At 38.3% G+C, this 17,274-nt stretch overlaps 1 protein-coding gene across 1 annotated transcript in view; it reads left to right on the top strand.

Annotated features, from left to right (window-relative positions):
- The window catches only part of Sclt1 (sodium channel and clathrin linker 1), a 108,300-nt gene extending 100,194 nt beyond the window's left edge, over positions 1 to 8,106 (top strand). Inside the window, exons 19-21 of the mRNA XM_075950797.1 lie at positions 2,873 to 2,951; positions 5,250 to 5,345; positions 7,811 to 8,106. Of these exons, the coding sequence (XP_075806912.1) occupies positions 2,873 to 2,951; positions 5,250 to 5,345; positions 7,811 to 7,873 (238 nt within the window). The 3' untranslated portion in view covers positions 7,874 to 8,106. The remainder of the gene's footprint in view (positions 1 to 2,872; positions 2,952 to 5,249; positions 5,346 to 7,810) is intronic.
- The last annotated feature ends 9,168 nt before the right edge of the window (positions 8,107 to 17,274 follow it).

The raw sequence follows: 17,274 nt of genomic DNA, 5'->3' as shown, positions 1-17,274 counted from the left end.
ACTGATCTATGAGTATAGCAGAATATCATTAGGAATCATTTCACTGAGCTTTTTTCCCTTTGTTTTTTAACCAAATTTTGGGGCCATCCACCTTCTAGTTCCTGCCCATCCAGAAAAATGTCAGACATGGGCTCCTTCTTGTAGCATGAGCCTCAAGTTAAACCAATCATTGGTTGGTCACTCCCATGAGCTCTGAGCTCCTTTTGCCCCAGCTTATCATGTAGGCAGGACAGACTTTTTATTTGGTGTAAATACTCTTTAAGTACCATAATGTCATACAGAAACGGAAATGTATCTCTGTGTGCCTCTGCAGACTATACTTAAATCACCCTGAAAGGTAAGAAGTTTTCTTTTTTTCTGGTGTTTCCAGAGAAGAGATTAGATAGCTTTATTTGGAAAGTATTTTATTTGTACTCAGTTTTTAAACTTTATTTTCAGTTTTTCCACATATAAAATTAGACCTCACCAGGTTGTCTTAACAACTAAAATAAGTTCATTTCTGAATGTACCTGAACTGCCTGGCAGGTGGGGAGCACCGTGTGTTTGTTAGAATTATAACCACTATCGCCCTTATCTCTTGCTGAATGCTAGGTTATAAGCATATGAAAATGGCCATCAGTGTTGCTTGCAATCCAGTGGAGCATGACAGATATGCAGAGATAAATACTTATAAAGACAAATAATTTAGTATAAAAATTAATAGTTTTACTTAATTGTATTTTTCTGGTCATCAGTTTTGTAGAGAATTATTCCTGTCCATCCTGCAAATAGTTGCCTTAAGTAAACGAATAGTTCAGTTGTCAAATCACACAATGGGTCGTTTTCTGCTTTTGTGTAAAAGGAATATTGACTATAAATGTTACTGTTTCATATTAACCTGGGTTGTACTCCTTATTTTACATCCATACTAATATGCATAATTTTGTCTTCAATTATATTTGGCCTGGAAGACTGGCTCCTGTGGCCATTTTGATTTTCTCCTGTTGGAAGCAGAGATTTTAGGGTGCGTGAGATTCCCTAGGTACAGTTTTCTCTGCCTTGTTGTCACCACCAAAATAAAGGTTAAATATCTGAGTTTGCTGTGATGAAATCAGTGATAACAGTTCGGACTAATACATCATTGCAGGGGCGTGAGCACTGGTCTCCCAAAGTCAGGTTGGGGACGGCAGTGCTATGACTACCCCTGTTTGTCCCACATCAGCCTGTGATAAGTGGTCAGTAACTACTATTGACACTGGTTGTTGATAACATGAATCTGTCCTGGCTTATATATTTATTACACATAGCTTACTAATTTTAACAGCTATTCCCTCAAATATAGTATACCCTAGGGATTTATTGAGTTCTCAAATATAGTATACTCTAGGGATTTATTGAGTTCTCAAGCTGTTTACATGGCTCATTTGAAAATATAAAAGCTGGAGCTATTTGGGGGAGTATTATTTTGTTGTTTAATTTTAGAAATATAAAGTTAAAGGATAAAAGCCAGTATTTAATTAACTATTTTTTTTTTTTTTTTGGTTTTTCGAGACAGGGTTTCTCTGTGGCTTTGGAGCCTGTCCTGGAACTAGCTCTGTAGACCAGGCTGGTCTCGAACTCATAGAGATCCGCCTGCCTCTGCCTCCCGAGTGCTGGGATTAAAGGCGTGCGCCACCACTGCCCGGCTTAATTAACTATTTTAATACTACACAATTGATTTGGAATTTGTTCTGACTCACTTCTTGTGTAGGCATGGAGGTCCTTGTGCTCCCAGATAAGCACTAGGAGCACACGGAATATTTACACACAGGGTTAGTCCTTCAAGAAAAGAAACGTAATACCTGTTGAGAGCGTATGTGCATTCTGTTCTGGTGACCTCTGTGTTATCTGTGTACAGTGCCCGTAGAGACAAAAAGAGGACATTGTAACCCCTGGAAGTGGAGTTACAGGAAGGTGTGAGCTGCCTTATGTGGATGCTGGGAACTGAACCCAGGTCTTAGGCAAGAACAGCAAGTACTCTTACTGCTGAGCTATCTTTCCAGGATATATGTTTTTGTTTTTTTCAAGACATGGTATCACAGCATATTCCCAGCTAGCCTGGAATTCACTATATAGACTAGACTGGCCTCAAACTCACTAAGATTCACTTGCCTCTGCCTCATGAGTGCTGGAATTAAAAATATGTGCTACTAAACTTATCTGTGATATAATTTTTAATTGTAATGAAATATACATCATTTACATTTACCTTCTGAACCATTTTTACTGGGTTCAATAGGGTTAAGTATATTCACAGTGTAACTACCCCAGAATATATGTTTATTTATGCATTAGTTACTTTTCTATTGCTGTGACAAAACACCATGACCAAGGCAATATATAAAAGAAAGCATTTAATTTGGGCTATGGGTTCAGAAAGTTAGAGTTCATAATGACAGGGTAAAAAGTGTGGCACAGAAATAGCTGAGAACTTACGTCTTGATCTGCAAGTAGAGAGTTATGAGGGAGCATACTGGGAATAGTGTGAGTTTTTAAACCTCAAAGCCCACCGCCAATGACACACCTCCTTCAACAAGGGCGTGCTTCCTAATCCTTTCCAAATGGATCCACCACCTGGTAACCAGTTATTCAAACGTGAGTCTGTGGCGGCCCTTCTCATTTAAACCACCACATTTTATTTAAAAAAAAATGAGTACGTTATTATTTTTAAAAAAAAAAAACTTTTGTTCAAAATATAAATGCCTCACTAGTAAAGATTTAGTTTACATTGTTTTATTTTTGTTTTCAACTTAAATTTTAAGTGTGTATTTTATATTTGCATATACTTCCAAACTTTCCCTTTTATGTTTGTTTGGTCAGTTCTCAATTCTCCCTGTCCCTTCTCGCTTAATAGGAGTGAGCTGAGTCGACAGAAACTTCATACCCAAGAGCTACTTTCTCAGCTGGAAATGGCAAATGAAAAGGTAGCCGAGGTAAGAAAATGACTCCCTTTCCCCTAGGGAAGTCCTTTCTACTGCAGCTTGATACACACACTATCACATTCAAAATGCACCAAACCCAAATATTCTCTACTCGGGAATAACTACATACAAATAACCACAAACAATTACCCCTAAAACTCCACACTTACTATACTGTGAATAAAAACGAATCACTAGTGATTCATCTTTTGTATACAGTAAAAGTAGAATTCTTATTAAGTTGTTAATACTGTAATTTGTGCAGTATATTAGAGACTATATACTGTAGAATCCTCTTTTCTCATGAGAATCTCTAAGATTGTTTTATGTACCTCTTCATTTGTTTTACTCTATCACAAAAGACACATCAAAAATACTTATGTCTAATAGAATATACAAAAAAGTGTTAATATAGATATACCTTACAATCATATACAAAGAAAGAGTTCTTCATTTCTTTTCTTATGGCTTTATAAAAGCAAATAAATTCTAGATTTAGGACTTCCTAAAGTTTAATTCTTCATTTATGTTCTAGCTTCAGATATATGTGGTAGAATTTCATTGGTCTATGGCCTATCTTCCATTGTCATCTACAAGAGACATAGTAAGGTCACCACTCTTGAACATCATGGCATTGTTGATATGAGAAACTTAGAAAATAGTTAAAGATTTGTATTGAAATGTTCCTTGGTATAGCTTCCACCTGGAAAAATTTATTGTAAGTAAAAAACACAGTTTCAGTACAGTACAGTTAATAATATTTGACCAAAAAAAAAACCAGAAAGATCAGATTTACTCAGTCTGTACTTTGTTTTAACCATTATGGTAACCATATAGAAAGATATATAGAGTCTGGTTTATAGATATCAAAATGATTATTGTAGATAATGGTATCTCTCCCTTAGTTGTCTCTACTGTGTAGAGTACCTCTTAAAATTTAAAACTTAAATTTAATACTTAAACAACTTGGTTGTTTAGTACAGCTGATATAGATTTCTTCATAGATTTAATTTTGCTTTGGACACTATTAATTATAACAAGCTCATTTTAACCCTATGCTCTTTATTTCATTGTTATATGTTACTCGGCATGGCATTCACTCTAACCCCTTCTTGCTAGGACATAAAAAGCTATCTAGTTCTTCATAGATAAAGGGGTTTTTAACCATTCCTGTTTGGCCTTGTATTTTCTGGATTGAGTTAAATGCCAGAAAATATATGTAATCATTTTGTTTGTACAAAAATGTCTTTTTCAGATTCATTGTGCCAAGCAGGTAAGTATGGAAAAAGGACACATCTTCAGTTGACAAGTTGATTTTAACTTGTTGAGATGACAGTATGTAATAATGGCTTAGTATTCATGTTATAGTTCTTGTTATATCATGATAATAACATAAAACTGTGCCCTCAGTTTCCAGAGGCAAGACAGTGCTTGTAGTGTTAGCTTTTTGGGAGACTCTTACAAACCTTTCTCCCAGCTCTTGGAGCTCTGAGCATTCCTTGACTTGTGGGTGGTGCTTTTTCTATCTTTACAGTGTCTTCCATGTATGTATTTGTCTTTGTATCCAAATCTGCCATTTTCATGAAGACATCAGCCATGCAGTATGACCCACTATAGTCCCCTTAACTTAATCATCTAAAAAGGTTATTTGCAAGTCAGCTCATATTCACAACTACAAGGAACTGTAACATCTTTGGGGGAATAGAATTCAATACGTAACAATGTTGACCCTAGTAGCAGGATGCAGATGCCTTTGGGAGCATACAAGAGTCACCCCAACTCTTTGCTGAGGCTGTGGTTATAAGGCCCAGTGTTTGGCTTCTGTGGTTCTGAAGCAATGATCAAGCACAACAAGGTTAACAGACCAAAAACTCAAAAAGTCTTGTTTTCTTTTGTGATTCAGTTTGCTTTTAGATTTGTCAAATTGAGTCTTGAATGATATAGGGGGAGAAATAATTTGGGGCAATGCTTTTCCACCCTCCTAATGCTTCAGTTCCACCCCCAACCATAAAATTATTTCATCACTACTACATAACTGTAATTTTGCTACTATTATGAATCATACATGTAAAAATTGTATGCAGGGTATCTGATAAGCGGCCCTGTGAAAGAGTTGTCCAACCCTCCAAGCACAGGTTGAGAACCACGGACTCAGGATGAAGTAGAATCAACTGTGTGATATGGTGCTCATGACTTGGAAAATGTAAATGTGGAGATGACGGCATCTTGATTTTACAAGTGGTGAAATGATGTTCCAATTTGTCCAGATCACATTTGGATTTGAATTTGTTTTTTATTTCCCCTTAAAAGAATGAAAAGTTAATTCTGGAGCATCAAGAAAAAGCCAACAGACTTCAGAGACGTCTAAGTCAGGCCGAAGAAAGAGCTGCGTCAGCATCCCAGCAGGTAGGGAACGTCCTCATTACCCAGAGTGGATAAACAGCCTGGCTTTCTTTTTCTTCTAAAATAAATAAGCAGAGGTCCTCAGATGTTCCCAAAGAACTGATTGTTTGATCTTTACTCAATTAATATATACAAACTTAGTCTCCTTAGTACTTGCAGTTTAAAAAGTTTATATATAAAATAGACATCAGTATCCTCTGTCTGTACCTATATCTAGAACTACCATCTCTAGTAAAGTAGCTGGTAGCCAGACACTACTTTAACTGGGATTAAATGAAATAAAAATTGAGGTCATACTAGCCAAATTTTAAGTGTTTGGTAACTGGTTAGTGGGAAGTTGGAAAGAGCAGATATAAAACATCACTGTCTAAACAAAAGTTTCTGCTAATGACAATTACTGGGCATAACATTCTGTGTCTATATTTGAAAGTATTTTTCTAATGTTTCAAATTGTACTTTATTTTTATTTAGGTTTTAAGTAGAAACGAAATATTTCAGGTACAAGATACCTTTATTTAATGTACATTTGTATATAACCAAATAAATCAAAAATAAAATATAAAAACTTAGCCATTGGGAAGTAATTTAGAAAATATATCAGTGGAATTCTAGAGTAAGTAAAAAGTAATTTCTCATAATGTACATACATCATATAAACAAAATGAGTCATTTCTTCTAAATTAGGAGCAATAACTCCTTGTAGGAATGAATAGAGACCAGTTCCGTGAGCATTCAGGCAATTGAAATGGATGGATGGATGGATGGATGGATGGATGGATGGATGGATGGATGATGGATGGATGGATGATGGATGGATGGATGATGATGATGGATGGATGGATGGATGGATGGATGGATGGATGGTGGATGGATGGATGAAATGATGACAAAGTAAATGAAGTCAAACATACTATTAACTAACATTAAGTATAAATGTACTGTTACCATCGTAGTATATTCTTAGCTACTGATGGCGTGGCATGTTGCCATGTAGTAGCTGTGTTTTGTTGTTGTTCTTGTTGTGGTTTGTTTTAGTTTAGAAGCAGGGTCTCTCTCTCTGTAGCCCTGGCTGCCCTGGAATTCAATATGTTGACCAGACTGACCTCGAACTCACAGAGCTTCACCTAGCCTGCCTCTCAGTCCCAAATGTTGGGATTAAAAGCATATGCCACAACACCTGACTCTCCCTCTAATTGTAAAAGTTTAAAATCATACAGATACTCAGCAGTAAATGACCAAATAAAACTGTATTCGGATAGGGAAAAGTTTGAAGATAGTAAGAAAAATAAAATAAATCTATTATGCAGTTATTTCTGAGGCTGATAAAGTTTGAAGATAGTAAGAAAAATAAAATAAATCTATTATGCAGTTATTTCTGAGGCTGATAATCTAAGCAGTAGAGGAAAATAGATGCAGACCTTTTTAACTACCAAAAGGTGTGCGTGTGCTCATTTAGAAAATATAAAAAGAAATATACTTCAAAACTGCAAGTAGCTGGAGACAGTAGCTTTTGCTTGTAGTTTTGGTACTCATAAGACTGATGCTGGAAGACCACAAGGTTCAAGGCAAGTCTGGACCACATAGTGAGACCCTGTTTTAAATAAATAAACAAACAAACTGAAGGTAGAGGTTGTATATGAAGAGAGAACTAGAATGAAGTAAAGTTTGGAGAAGGAAACCGGCTTTATACTATGTATTGTTTTCTATTGCTAGTTTAAAACCTGCTTTAGGGGGTTGGAGAGATGGCTCAGTGGTTAAGAGCACTGGCTGCTCTTCCAGACGTCCTGAGTTCGATTCCCAGCAACCACATGGTGGCTGACAACCATCTGTACTGAGATCTGGCACCCTCCTCTGGTGTACATCCATACATGGAGGCAGAATGTTGTATACATAATAAATAAATAAATTAAATAAATAAATAAAATAAATAAATCTGGATTAAACTAGATCTTCCCACCTCAAATTAAGCAGAAATCCCTCACACGTGTGCCTTCCATTTAAAAAAACAAAAACAAAAAGCCTGCTTTATACTATATATTATTAGTTTTTGTTTTTATCATATATATACATAACTAACCCCAGTTACTACTCAAAGGTCACTTTCCCCCTAGACTTGTCTTAAAATCTGTAATGATCTGATTACCAGCTCTGCTTTGTATTTGCCTAGGCCAAATTTGTGTGAGACACTTTGCTGATTAACTTTTATATGGAATGTTTTCTCACCATCTGTGAAATATAGGAATTCAGAGTGTCACTCTGAGCTATGGACTGCCATATTTGGCATGCATTTCTCTAATGTGATTCAGACCCTTCAAGAGTGAAATAGAATGATCACATAAAAAGAGCTCTTCCAAGGCCTTTCACTTGAACTACCTAGTAACTGTTGGCTGTGATATGGCACACTGTGCTTTGTTTTCTTCTTATACTCCCCACAGAGACTCCTTACTGATTGTTTATTTTGTTTGCAGCTCAGTGTGATTACAGTGCAGAGAAGAAAAGCAGCCTCCATGATGAATCTGGAAAATATTTAAACATATTCCTAGTTCACTGACAGACTGTAGAGTGGGAAAAGCTGTTGTACCAAAGCGTATTGACATGGAGGAGCCTGCGGAGAATGGTGAAAGCTTGTGTCACTTTGCATAAGCATTTTCCATTCTGTGTTGAGGGTTACTGGAAAATGGAACAGTGACAGCTTCCTGTAAGTAAAAAATATATAATCCTATATTTGAGATTCAGTGGAGAATAAAGCCAGCTGAGAAGAACACACTGCCTTTATCAATGTGTCTATTTTTAATTTCCTTTTTTTCCTTTGGGAGAACATAATATTTTCAAAAGGGGTTTAATAAAAGCCCTGGAATTTGATATTTCAGGTTCTAAGATTTGGAGATTTAATATCTCATTGTTATTCCTAAGTCATTTTGATAGTTCTTAAGATTCCCTATTTTACTATGAACTCATAAATGTAATAAATTATGTATTTTGTAAAATGATGTTGTCATGTATTTGAATACATAATTGTAATGACTCATTTTTAACTACATAGCTTTATGTATGTATAGACCTTGACAATATTTAAGCATTTAGGAGGGGGGTTTATTCTTTCCTTTTTCTTCAAAGTTTACTAATCAGATGGAGATCTTAAATTCTAAGGTTGCATAGCTTGAGTTGTTACAGTCCTGCAACCCTGCGTAGATCACTATACATGCTCTTTCTGGTTTGCGTTTCCTACACACTGGGATAGCAGACAGGTTTACAACTGAATAACTAGTTAGAAGGCTTTAATGTTTTCCAAATGAGTTGAAGTCAATGAGCAAATATCCCTGTATATACATTTACCCTTAAGGTTTGGTGCTAACAAGATGACATACTCATAGGAATCTTTGTCAAGGAGTTGAGAATTGAAGTCCTGAAGTCCTGAGAGTGTAGGGTTTGCCTCAGATGCTTCCATGATATGGCTAACAGCTTCAGCCTCTTGGACACCGCTTTCCTCTTTCTTGTGCTGTAAACGTGGTGGCCTCTTTAATTATGCTGGTACTTCAGCCATCCTCCTGTCAACAAAGCAGGCTTGCATAGACTTGTGCATGAAACCTTCAGATTTCATATATCCCTTCCTCAAATAAGAGTTTTCTAACTTGAATCTAAGTGAACCTCTCTTACTACAGTATTCTTTCTTAAATAGTGAGCTTTTTTTTTCACTCACTGCACTTGTCAGTAATTATAATTAACTGGTCTTTTTTTTTACTTTTGGAAGGTCATTGAGACAAGATAACATCATTCAGCCCTGTGTCCTTAGCATCCTGCTGAGTTCCTGGCACCTTCAAGGGGTGGAGTAACTGTCCATAAACTTAAGTTTAAGAACATGGTCATGCAGAAGGGGCTGTTTGTTAGCTGAGCTGAGGACTCCTCTCTGCATCTAATAATATAGCCTCTCCAGGTAGCTCTCTCTCTGAGTATTAAGTATTCTCCTGGAGGCGGATAAGCTGTAGAGTGAGTCTGTCACTCTGACCTCTGAAATTGCTAGTAATTCCTGAGTGGAAATGCTAGTGGAATCTTAACATCTCATGTACTGGTCAATCTTCACTTCATTTACAAAGACAGTACCATTTCTGTGAACTGTGTTTTAGGAGACAGAGACAATGAACAGGAAAGAGAAAAGAAATTACCTAAATCTAAAATTGAAGACAACACACTAGTTCATTTTATTTATTCATGCATCTTTTATTATGTCTGCCTGAGAAAGAAAGGAGATGTGATTACTACTTCTTCCCTTTGTGTACAGATATGCAAATGGGGCAGTCAGAAGGCTCTTAATTCTCCTCTGGTGTGAGAACTCCAACTACCCCACACACAGGAGAAAATTAGCAGCAATTCAGCTATTCAGTTATTCAACGGATAAGATTTCCTAGATGCACTGTCTTGTTAGAGCAACTCTCAAACAAATCATCATGAAAATTATTTAAATTATTATATAAATTTATTCTTTGGCCATAGCACATTTGAGCATTTTTTCGAAAATAGCAAACTTAGTGGCTGAAGAGATGACTCAGCAACGCATGAGCACTTACTGCACACTTACTGCTATTCTGAGGACCAGGTTTAGTTCCCAGAACCCACCTTAACTCCAGTGCAGGAGATGGAACACCTTTTCTAGCTTCTATGGGCACTTGCCTTTATGTGCACATGACAATACAAGGACACACACACACATAATTAAAAATAAAATAGATCCTTTTAACAAATATTAGATTTAAATAATAAAAATGCAGTATTCATGTAGAAAACTTCTCAAAAATAAAAAAAATTGAATTAAAAGCAAACAAGCAAAACTTTTAACTGGGCACTGTGGCTCACATCTGTAATTTCAGCACTCAAGATATTGAGGCAGAAGGATGACTTTGAATGTAAAACCAGCCTGGTTACATCATGAATTCTGCCTGAGTCAGACTAAGCTATAGAGTGAGCCCTGTATCAAAACAAAAGAGTAAATTAAAATAACAAAGAAAATGGTATTTGCAGAAGTAAAATAAAAAATCTGTAGTAAACTTGGTTGTCAAAAATAAATTTGTTTGGGGGTTAAGGAAATGGTTACACAGTTAAGGGCAGCACCGGCTGCTCTTGCAGAGGACCCAAGTTTGGTTCCTAGTACCTCTGTGGCTGCTACCAAGCATTTGTAACTGTGGTTTCAGAGGATGTGATACCCTTTTCTGGTTTCCATGAGCATTTCATACATGTAGTGCATAGATGTACATGCAGGCAAAACACCCACACATAAAACTAAACATAAATAAAAACATGTTTAGTTCCCTAACCATGTGAATATGCATATGGTTTTAAAGGCAAAAGGTACTGACTGCTTTCTCTTACCAATCATTATGACATAATCATTTGTGGTCATAGTAATACTATCATTTGTATAGCAGTTGTTACTATCACTTGTATGAAGAGAAAAAATAGCTGTGTACATACATTGGAAAAGAAAGACATCTTGAAAGTAATTTTTTTACAGTACTTAATCACTTTTTAGCCTAAGAATTTACCATAAAACTTTGCAGTGGGCTGTGGGTATTGCTCAGTAGAAGAGCACTTACCTGTATGCATGCTTAGTTTCAATCTCCAGTACTGCTGAAAGCAAAAATCCCCCACATCCTCCACATTCCTACAGGCACTCCAGTATGCACACTATGACCCCTCATCCAGTCATTGTTACCTTACTTGGTAACAAATCAGAACCCTGCAGTATGGTTGCTTGATACGTTTCCAATCTGCTCTTTGTTGCTGCTTGTACCTTATCCTAAGAACACCAAGAAAGACCCAGCCTTTTGCCTTGCAAATGTTCATTTATACCACACTAATCATGTTTCTCATATCCAACCTAGTAATCCTGATCAACAAGAAAATTGATAGTCTTCTTAAGTAACTCCCTGTGGCATCCTAGTAATCATGATTCATTCCTTTAGTGTTTATTGAAACCATTTAATTTCTTTGATAAGGCATTATGGAAATTTTCACTCAATATTTTTAGTTGATGGTAACCAAGTACTTTCTTGAAAGGAAAAAGTGCCAGAAGAATGTAGCATGATGTGTAAGGAAAACTGTTACCACTTGGATCTGTGAAAATAGAGATTAGCATCTCCTCTTATGTAAACTAATATAGAGGATAAAAAAATACTAGAGAAGTAACAATCACAGTTTTACTTACACCTAAAATAATTCATTGGAGAATTGTCTCAGATCTGTGACTGTAGAAGGAGACTGCTCTTTTGTTTCCCTGCTGCTCAGACCCAAGTAATCACACAGAAACTATATTAATTACAACACTGTTTGGACTATTAGCTCAGGCTTCTTATTAACTAATTCTTACATCTTAAATCAACCCATTTCTATTAATCTGTGTATTGCCACAAAACTGTGACTTTGCCCAGTAAGGTTTTGTTCTGGCATCTTTCTCCTTTGGCAGCTACATGGCGTCTCCTTGACTCCGCCTTCTCTCTAGATAGATAGATAGATAGATAGATAGATAGATAGATAGATAGATAGATAGATAGATAGATAGATAGATAGATCTTCCATCCTAGCTATATTCTGCCCTGCTATAGGCCAGAGCAGCTTTATTCATTAACCAATAAAAGCAACACATATACAGGACATCCCACATCATACGACAGATGTGCTAATACATATTACTGGTGTGTATTTATTGATAATATATGGAGTGGCAGGCATCTGTATTTATTATCACATATAATCCAACACTGCTACTTGGTGGCAATGATTTCCTTCCCAATAATGGGAAGTATTGCAAAGGTTAAATATTTGCCAGTCACTGGATTTAGTAGAATCCCTTACAGTCGGCGGCACGGCATCTTTCAGTTTGTAGTGTCTGTTGGCACTGATTCAGCAGCAGCCTTTATAAATGTTCTTGGTGCCTGGGATAGAACTCACATCAGCATCTGGGTGCTCTCTGAGGCTGATTGACATACCATTCTTTTTAGGTCCAGGTCCATGTTCTTCAATAAAAACACAGTCTCTAGTCAAAAGTACATCACATTCCTCACAAGAACACCAGTCTGGTTCTTCAGAGCGAAAGCTCTGCTTCCCTGGTCCAGACTTCTCATTAGTTCCCTTTTCTGCTGCTATAATAAATACCGTGCCCAGGAGCAATTCAAGGGAGAAGGATGACTTTGGCCTACAGTTCCAGGGGGCTTGAGTTCATCATGTTGGAGACAGCTTGGCATGGGACAGCACCTGGCTGATCATGTCCTGATCCGCACACAAGAACCAGGGAGTGTAAGCAGGAAGTGAAACAAGGCTTTGACCCCCCCCCCCCCCGCCCAAAGCCTGTCCCCAAGGACAGCCTTCCTCCAATAAAGCTGCCCCTCCTAAAAGTTCCACGACCTCCCCAACACAGTGCTGCCAGCTACGCAGCAAGTGTTAAATACGTGAGCCTGTAGGAAACATTTCTTCTTTAAACCACCACATCCACCTATGCCCATGATTTGTATAGATTTGATCTTTTAATGATATCCAGTGCCCTACTCATATTTTTTACTGCTTCATCTTTCGTTCTCTAAGTATATTAATACCTTCTCTTTAAGCCCTCATACTGTCTGTCTTCCACTTGACCGTTCTAGTGATGAAACTTCCCACTATGTTTTTATTTCATACATTATTTTTGTTTCTGAAATTTAAATTTGATTTTTTTCTTTAATATTTATATCTCTTTTGTATTATTCCTCTTTTGTATCCTGTGTTGACTTACTTCAATTCAACTGCTTTTGACTGGTGTTCTGTTTAAATTTACTCAGAAGTTTATTTTATGTCATCTTTGGTTTTGTTGAACATTTTTGAAGGCAATTCTTTTGAATTCTCTGTTTGAGATTTGATCTAACTCATCATTGGAATGCATTAGTTTGGAATTAGTCATTTTCAGCAGGAATCATGCTGTCCTGGTTTTTCAGGTTTCATTTTATGTTTCTGCCTTGGCATTTAGGTTATCCGAGTTGTCGGTTGGATTTTCGTTGTTTCAAGTCACCCATATTCTTTCATTTGGTGTATCTGTGATGTTCAAATCAGAGTCAGCTGTAGTACTGCTGACTAGGGGTAAGTCAGTAAATAAAGCTCAGCTCTGTTTAGGCTACTACGCTTGATTACCAGCTGTTCTCCAAGAGCAGAGTACTAATTGCAGAACTGTCACTACCAGGAGATGGAAATACAGCACAGGCAGTGACAACCATCACTGTTTTAACTCCAGTAATTGAAGAGGGCGTAAAGGAACAAGGACAGTACAGTGTGAACCACAATACCTGTTTCCTCTGGGTAGGAACGGCAAGGCAATGAGCAGAGAGCATGACTGGGGTACTAGAGTTCCAGAGACAGACAATACTCAGTAAAGGAGGAAATAAGACAGCTCCAGTGAGAGGGAAAGGGAGAGAACAAAGGAAAGAAATGCATTGGGGTAATTTAAAATGACCTCAGCGCTGAGGCAGGAAGACCTCCAACTCCAACCTCCTGTGTCTGGAGCTGTACTTTGTAAAAGCTTACCGAAACCAAAGGACAAATGAGAATAAAACAGGACAAGACTGGTCCACTGAAAACGTCATGACCAAAAGTAACTTGAGGAAGAAATGGTTTATTTCACTCAGATCTAAGTCACCTCGTCAGCAGTGAGGCCAGGATCCTGGAGGAGGAGCTGGTGCAAAGGCCATGGAGGAGTGCTGCTTACTGGCTTGCTCCTCATGGCTCAGCCTGCTTTCTTACAGCACCCAGGACCACCATTTTCTCAATTAAGTTTTCTTACTTTCAGATGACTGTAAACTTGTGTCAAGTTAACATAAAAACTAGCCAGCATGTGGTGTAGTTGTTGTTTGGGTTTTTTGTTTTGTTGTTTTGTTTTGCTTACGTGCCACTCAGCTCCCAAATAAATACATGTAGACTTATTCTTACTTAGGAATGCCCAGCCTTAGCCTGGCTTAATTCTAGCAATTTTCTAACAAACTAACTCATTTATCCTCTTCTATTTTTTGCTTCTGGGCTTTTTACCTTTCTTTATTCTCTGTCTTTTTTCCCTTCTTACTCCATGGCTGACTGGGTGGCTGGCCCCTAGCGTCCTCCTCTCCTTTTTCTCGCTCCTCCCTCTTCTCATGCTTCTTCTTCTATTTATTGTCTCTGCCTGGTCATTGTCTTTTTATTTATTGTCTTTCTATTTATTGTCTCAGCCCTGCCAATCCCTCTCTCCCGCCTAGCTATTGGCCAGTCAGCTCTTTATTAGACCACCAGGTGTTTTAGGCAGGCACAGTAACACAGCTTCACAGAGTTAAACAAACACAACATAAAAGAATGTAACACATCTTTGCATCATTAAGCAAATATTCCACAGCATAAACAAATGCAACACATCTTAAACTAATATTCCACACCAGCACACCCATTAAATTTAAATGAGATATTAACTAAGGGAAGGGCATAAGTGAAGGAAAGAGCACTGTGCAGGTCCGAGGTCCGTATGTCATCTCTCACCTAGACTCAGGTGCCACGCCTTCTCCCTGCTGACGATATTCTCCACTGACACTGCCTGGGCTCCCAGAGGGGCCTTTGCCTCAGTGTCTACCTAGCCCACTCAACAGGGCTCTTTTTTAAAATGGTCTCTTGCTACTGCTCAAGTAAAATGTGGGGAAAGCAAGCTTCTCCCTCCTCGTCTGTTATCGAAAGTGCAGGGTGGATTTCCTGAAAGCTCTGTCTTTAGCAGAAGTCCCCATCCTCTCTATTACTCACTGGGAAGAAACCATTTCTCGGTCAGATTTGAGCCCTCTTGAGTACACACTGAACTCTCTCCTGTTTTCCAGTTTCCCTCCTTCCACTGCTACTGAAAGCAAGGTTTTTCTGTTGTCATCTACTCACAGAGCTTCCAACAGTCTGTACATGCGTGTCATCCACCTGCCATCTTCAGGAGCCTCAAACCCTAATCCAAAAGCCCTTCATTAGTACCTTGAAAACTTCCCTGAGTGTCTTTTTATCTAGTGTAACTTACCTGATAGTTCCAAACCTAGAAAACCAAAGTGTCCATATCCTAAATACAAGGCAAGTAGGGGCAAATCTTACTTTTCTAAATAAAAAAAAGTTACCAATCCAAACGCTGAAGCTGGAGCAGAGCCACAGCTAGGGAGGAAAAGAAGGAAGTCTGCCATTGAGGATGCTGTTTGGGGAAACACAGGAACAGAGGAAAAGATGTGCTTCATGAAAAAAATGCTTTACATTAGAAGTAATTCTGCAGTTAGAAACACCAGTCAGATAAGGAGGTAAAAGAACCAACTAGCCCACAATTGGTAGATGCAGTATGGAAGCTCCGTCCCGGCCAAGCCGAGCGACGGCGAGACTGTCAGAACAGACTGCCGTGGTTAGAATGGCAGTGCCATTCATTCTTCTTTGCCGCGCTTGACTTGGCTCTACTTGTTTTTGTTTGTTTGAGACTGCCTCAAACTCAGTCTTTAGCCTCAGCTCCTCACTGGGTTTACAGACATTCACCACTACAACCAGCAGCATTGCTCCCCCAGTTAGAGAAATGGCTAGGTTTGTTATGCTTGATATCACACACACACACACACACACACACACACACACAAATGTTGAGTTGGAGATTTTTGAATTACTTGAAGTGTCAAAACAATCCTCCTATCAGAAACTGGTTTTAAAGGATTTTCTTTATATTCCAAATATTGTTCAACTATAGAGAATTATTCTTTGCATCCCTAAAAGCAGTATTTTCTCTCTTCATATGTGCGTTTGTTTTACCATAAGTATGTATGTTACAGCTAAAGTAATTTCATTCTTCCTGCAAAAGGCAGATCATAGTGCCTAACAGACTGGCCTTGTCATTTCATGCTTATAGTCTCTCAATGTGCAAATCCAAAGCTGTTGATTTTACTAGATGTGATTTGATGAAGTTCACATATATAAGCCTATAGGTCCTCAAGAGCATGAGAATTGTTTTACGTGAACTATTTTCATATTGAGAGCAGCAGAGCCTGGAGACTTTGTCTCAGACTAGCTGGAAATGGTTTCCAGATCTCCCCACAGATGGTGAGCCTCAGTTTCCTCATTGCCAAAATGAGAACAGTGCCTGCCCAAAGACTCAACAAATCGGTATACGTAATACAGTCCAGTGCTTGCCACTTGATAAGCCCAGTCTAATTACCAAGTCTGGAGGCTCCTCTGAAAGCTGTACAGAATGACAGAATCTGCCATTTGGAAGTTGTTACTGTGGAGATAGCATTGGCAAGGTTACAGCTAATTAGGGGAAGCGGTTCATTTCAGCACAGCGTGAGTCAAGGAAACAAGACTAGGCTGCTGCAGCAATCTAGCAAGAAATGCAGAACCCTGAAGAGGTGATGGAACCACAAGAAATGGGAATTGTTGGGGTGGTAAAGACCTTGAAGAACAATGGGCCATTGAAGAAAGCATTCACAAAGGATTCCCAGGGTGCTGCCGCCTAAAACCAGAGAGAAAAACTGAATACCCAGACCTCAAGCATCTGTATAATCTGAGAATTACTCCGCCTTGAGAAAGCAGTACACTCAGTAGAATTCGGCTGCATGGAAAGCGGCAGAAACCAAGGAATGGACAGGACAGAACAGACTAGCTTTTAATGCTTTTCAGAGACAGAGCTCTCCAAACTGTGGCACAGACTAGGCTGAATGTCTAAAGCATTAAAGAGAAACTGGAGGAAAGGTTTCAGTGCTGCAGTTAATGGCAGTTTGATGCAGATGGCTAATGTTTCAAAGGCAGAACTATTTTCTCCTTGATTTGGGTGGAAACATGAACTCAAATCCCAGGTGCCACATTTCCCATCACAGATTACAGAACTGCCAACACTGGGCCCTTCCTTTGGCTCCTGGGGACTTAATTTCCCCAGGGAGCTATTGTGACTATTCAACTT

The sequence above is a fragment of the Microtus pennsylvanicus genome, chromosome 16, assembly GCF_037038515.1.
Source record: "Microtus pennsylvanicus isolate mMicPen1 chromosome 16, mMicPen1.hap1, whole genome shotgun sequence".
Taxonomy (NCBI): Eukaryota; Metazoa; Chordata; class Mammalia; order Rodentia; family Cricetidae; genus Microtus; species Microtus pennsylvanicus.
This window is presented reverse-complemented; position numbering and strand designations above follow the sequence as displayed.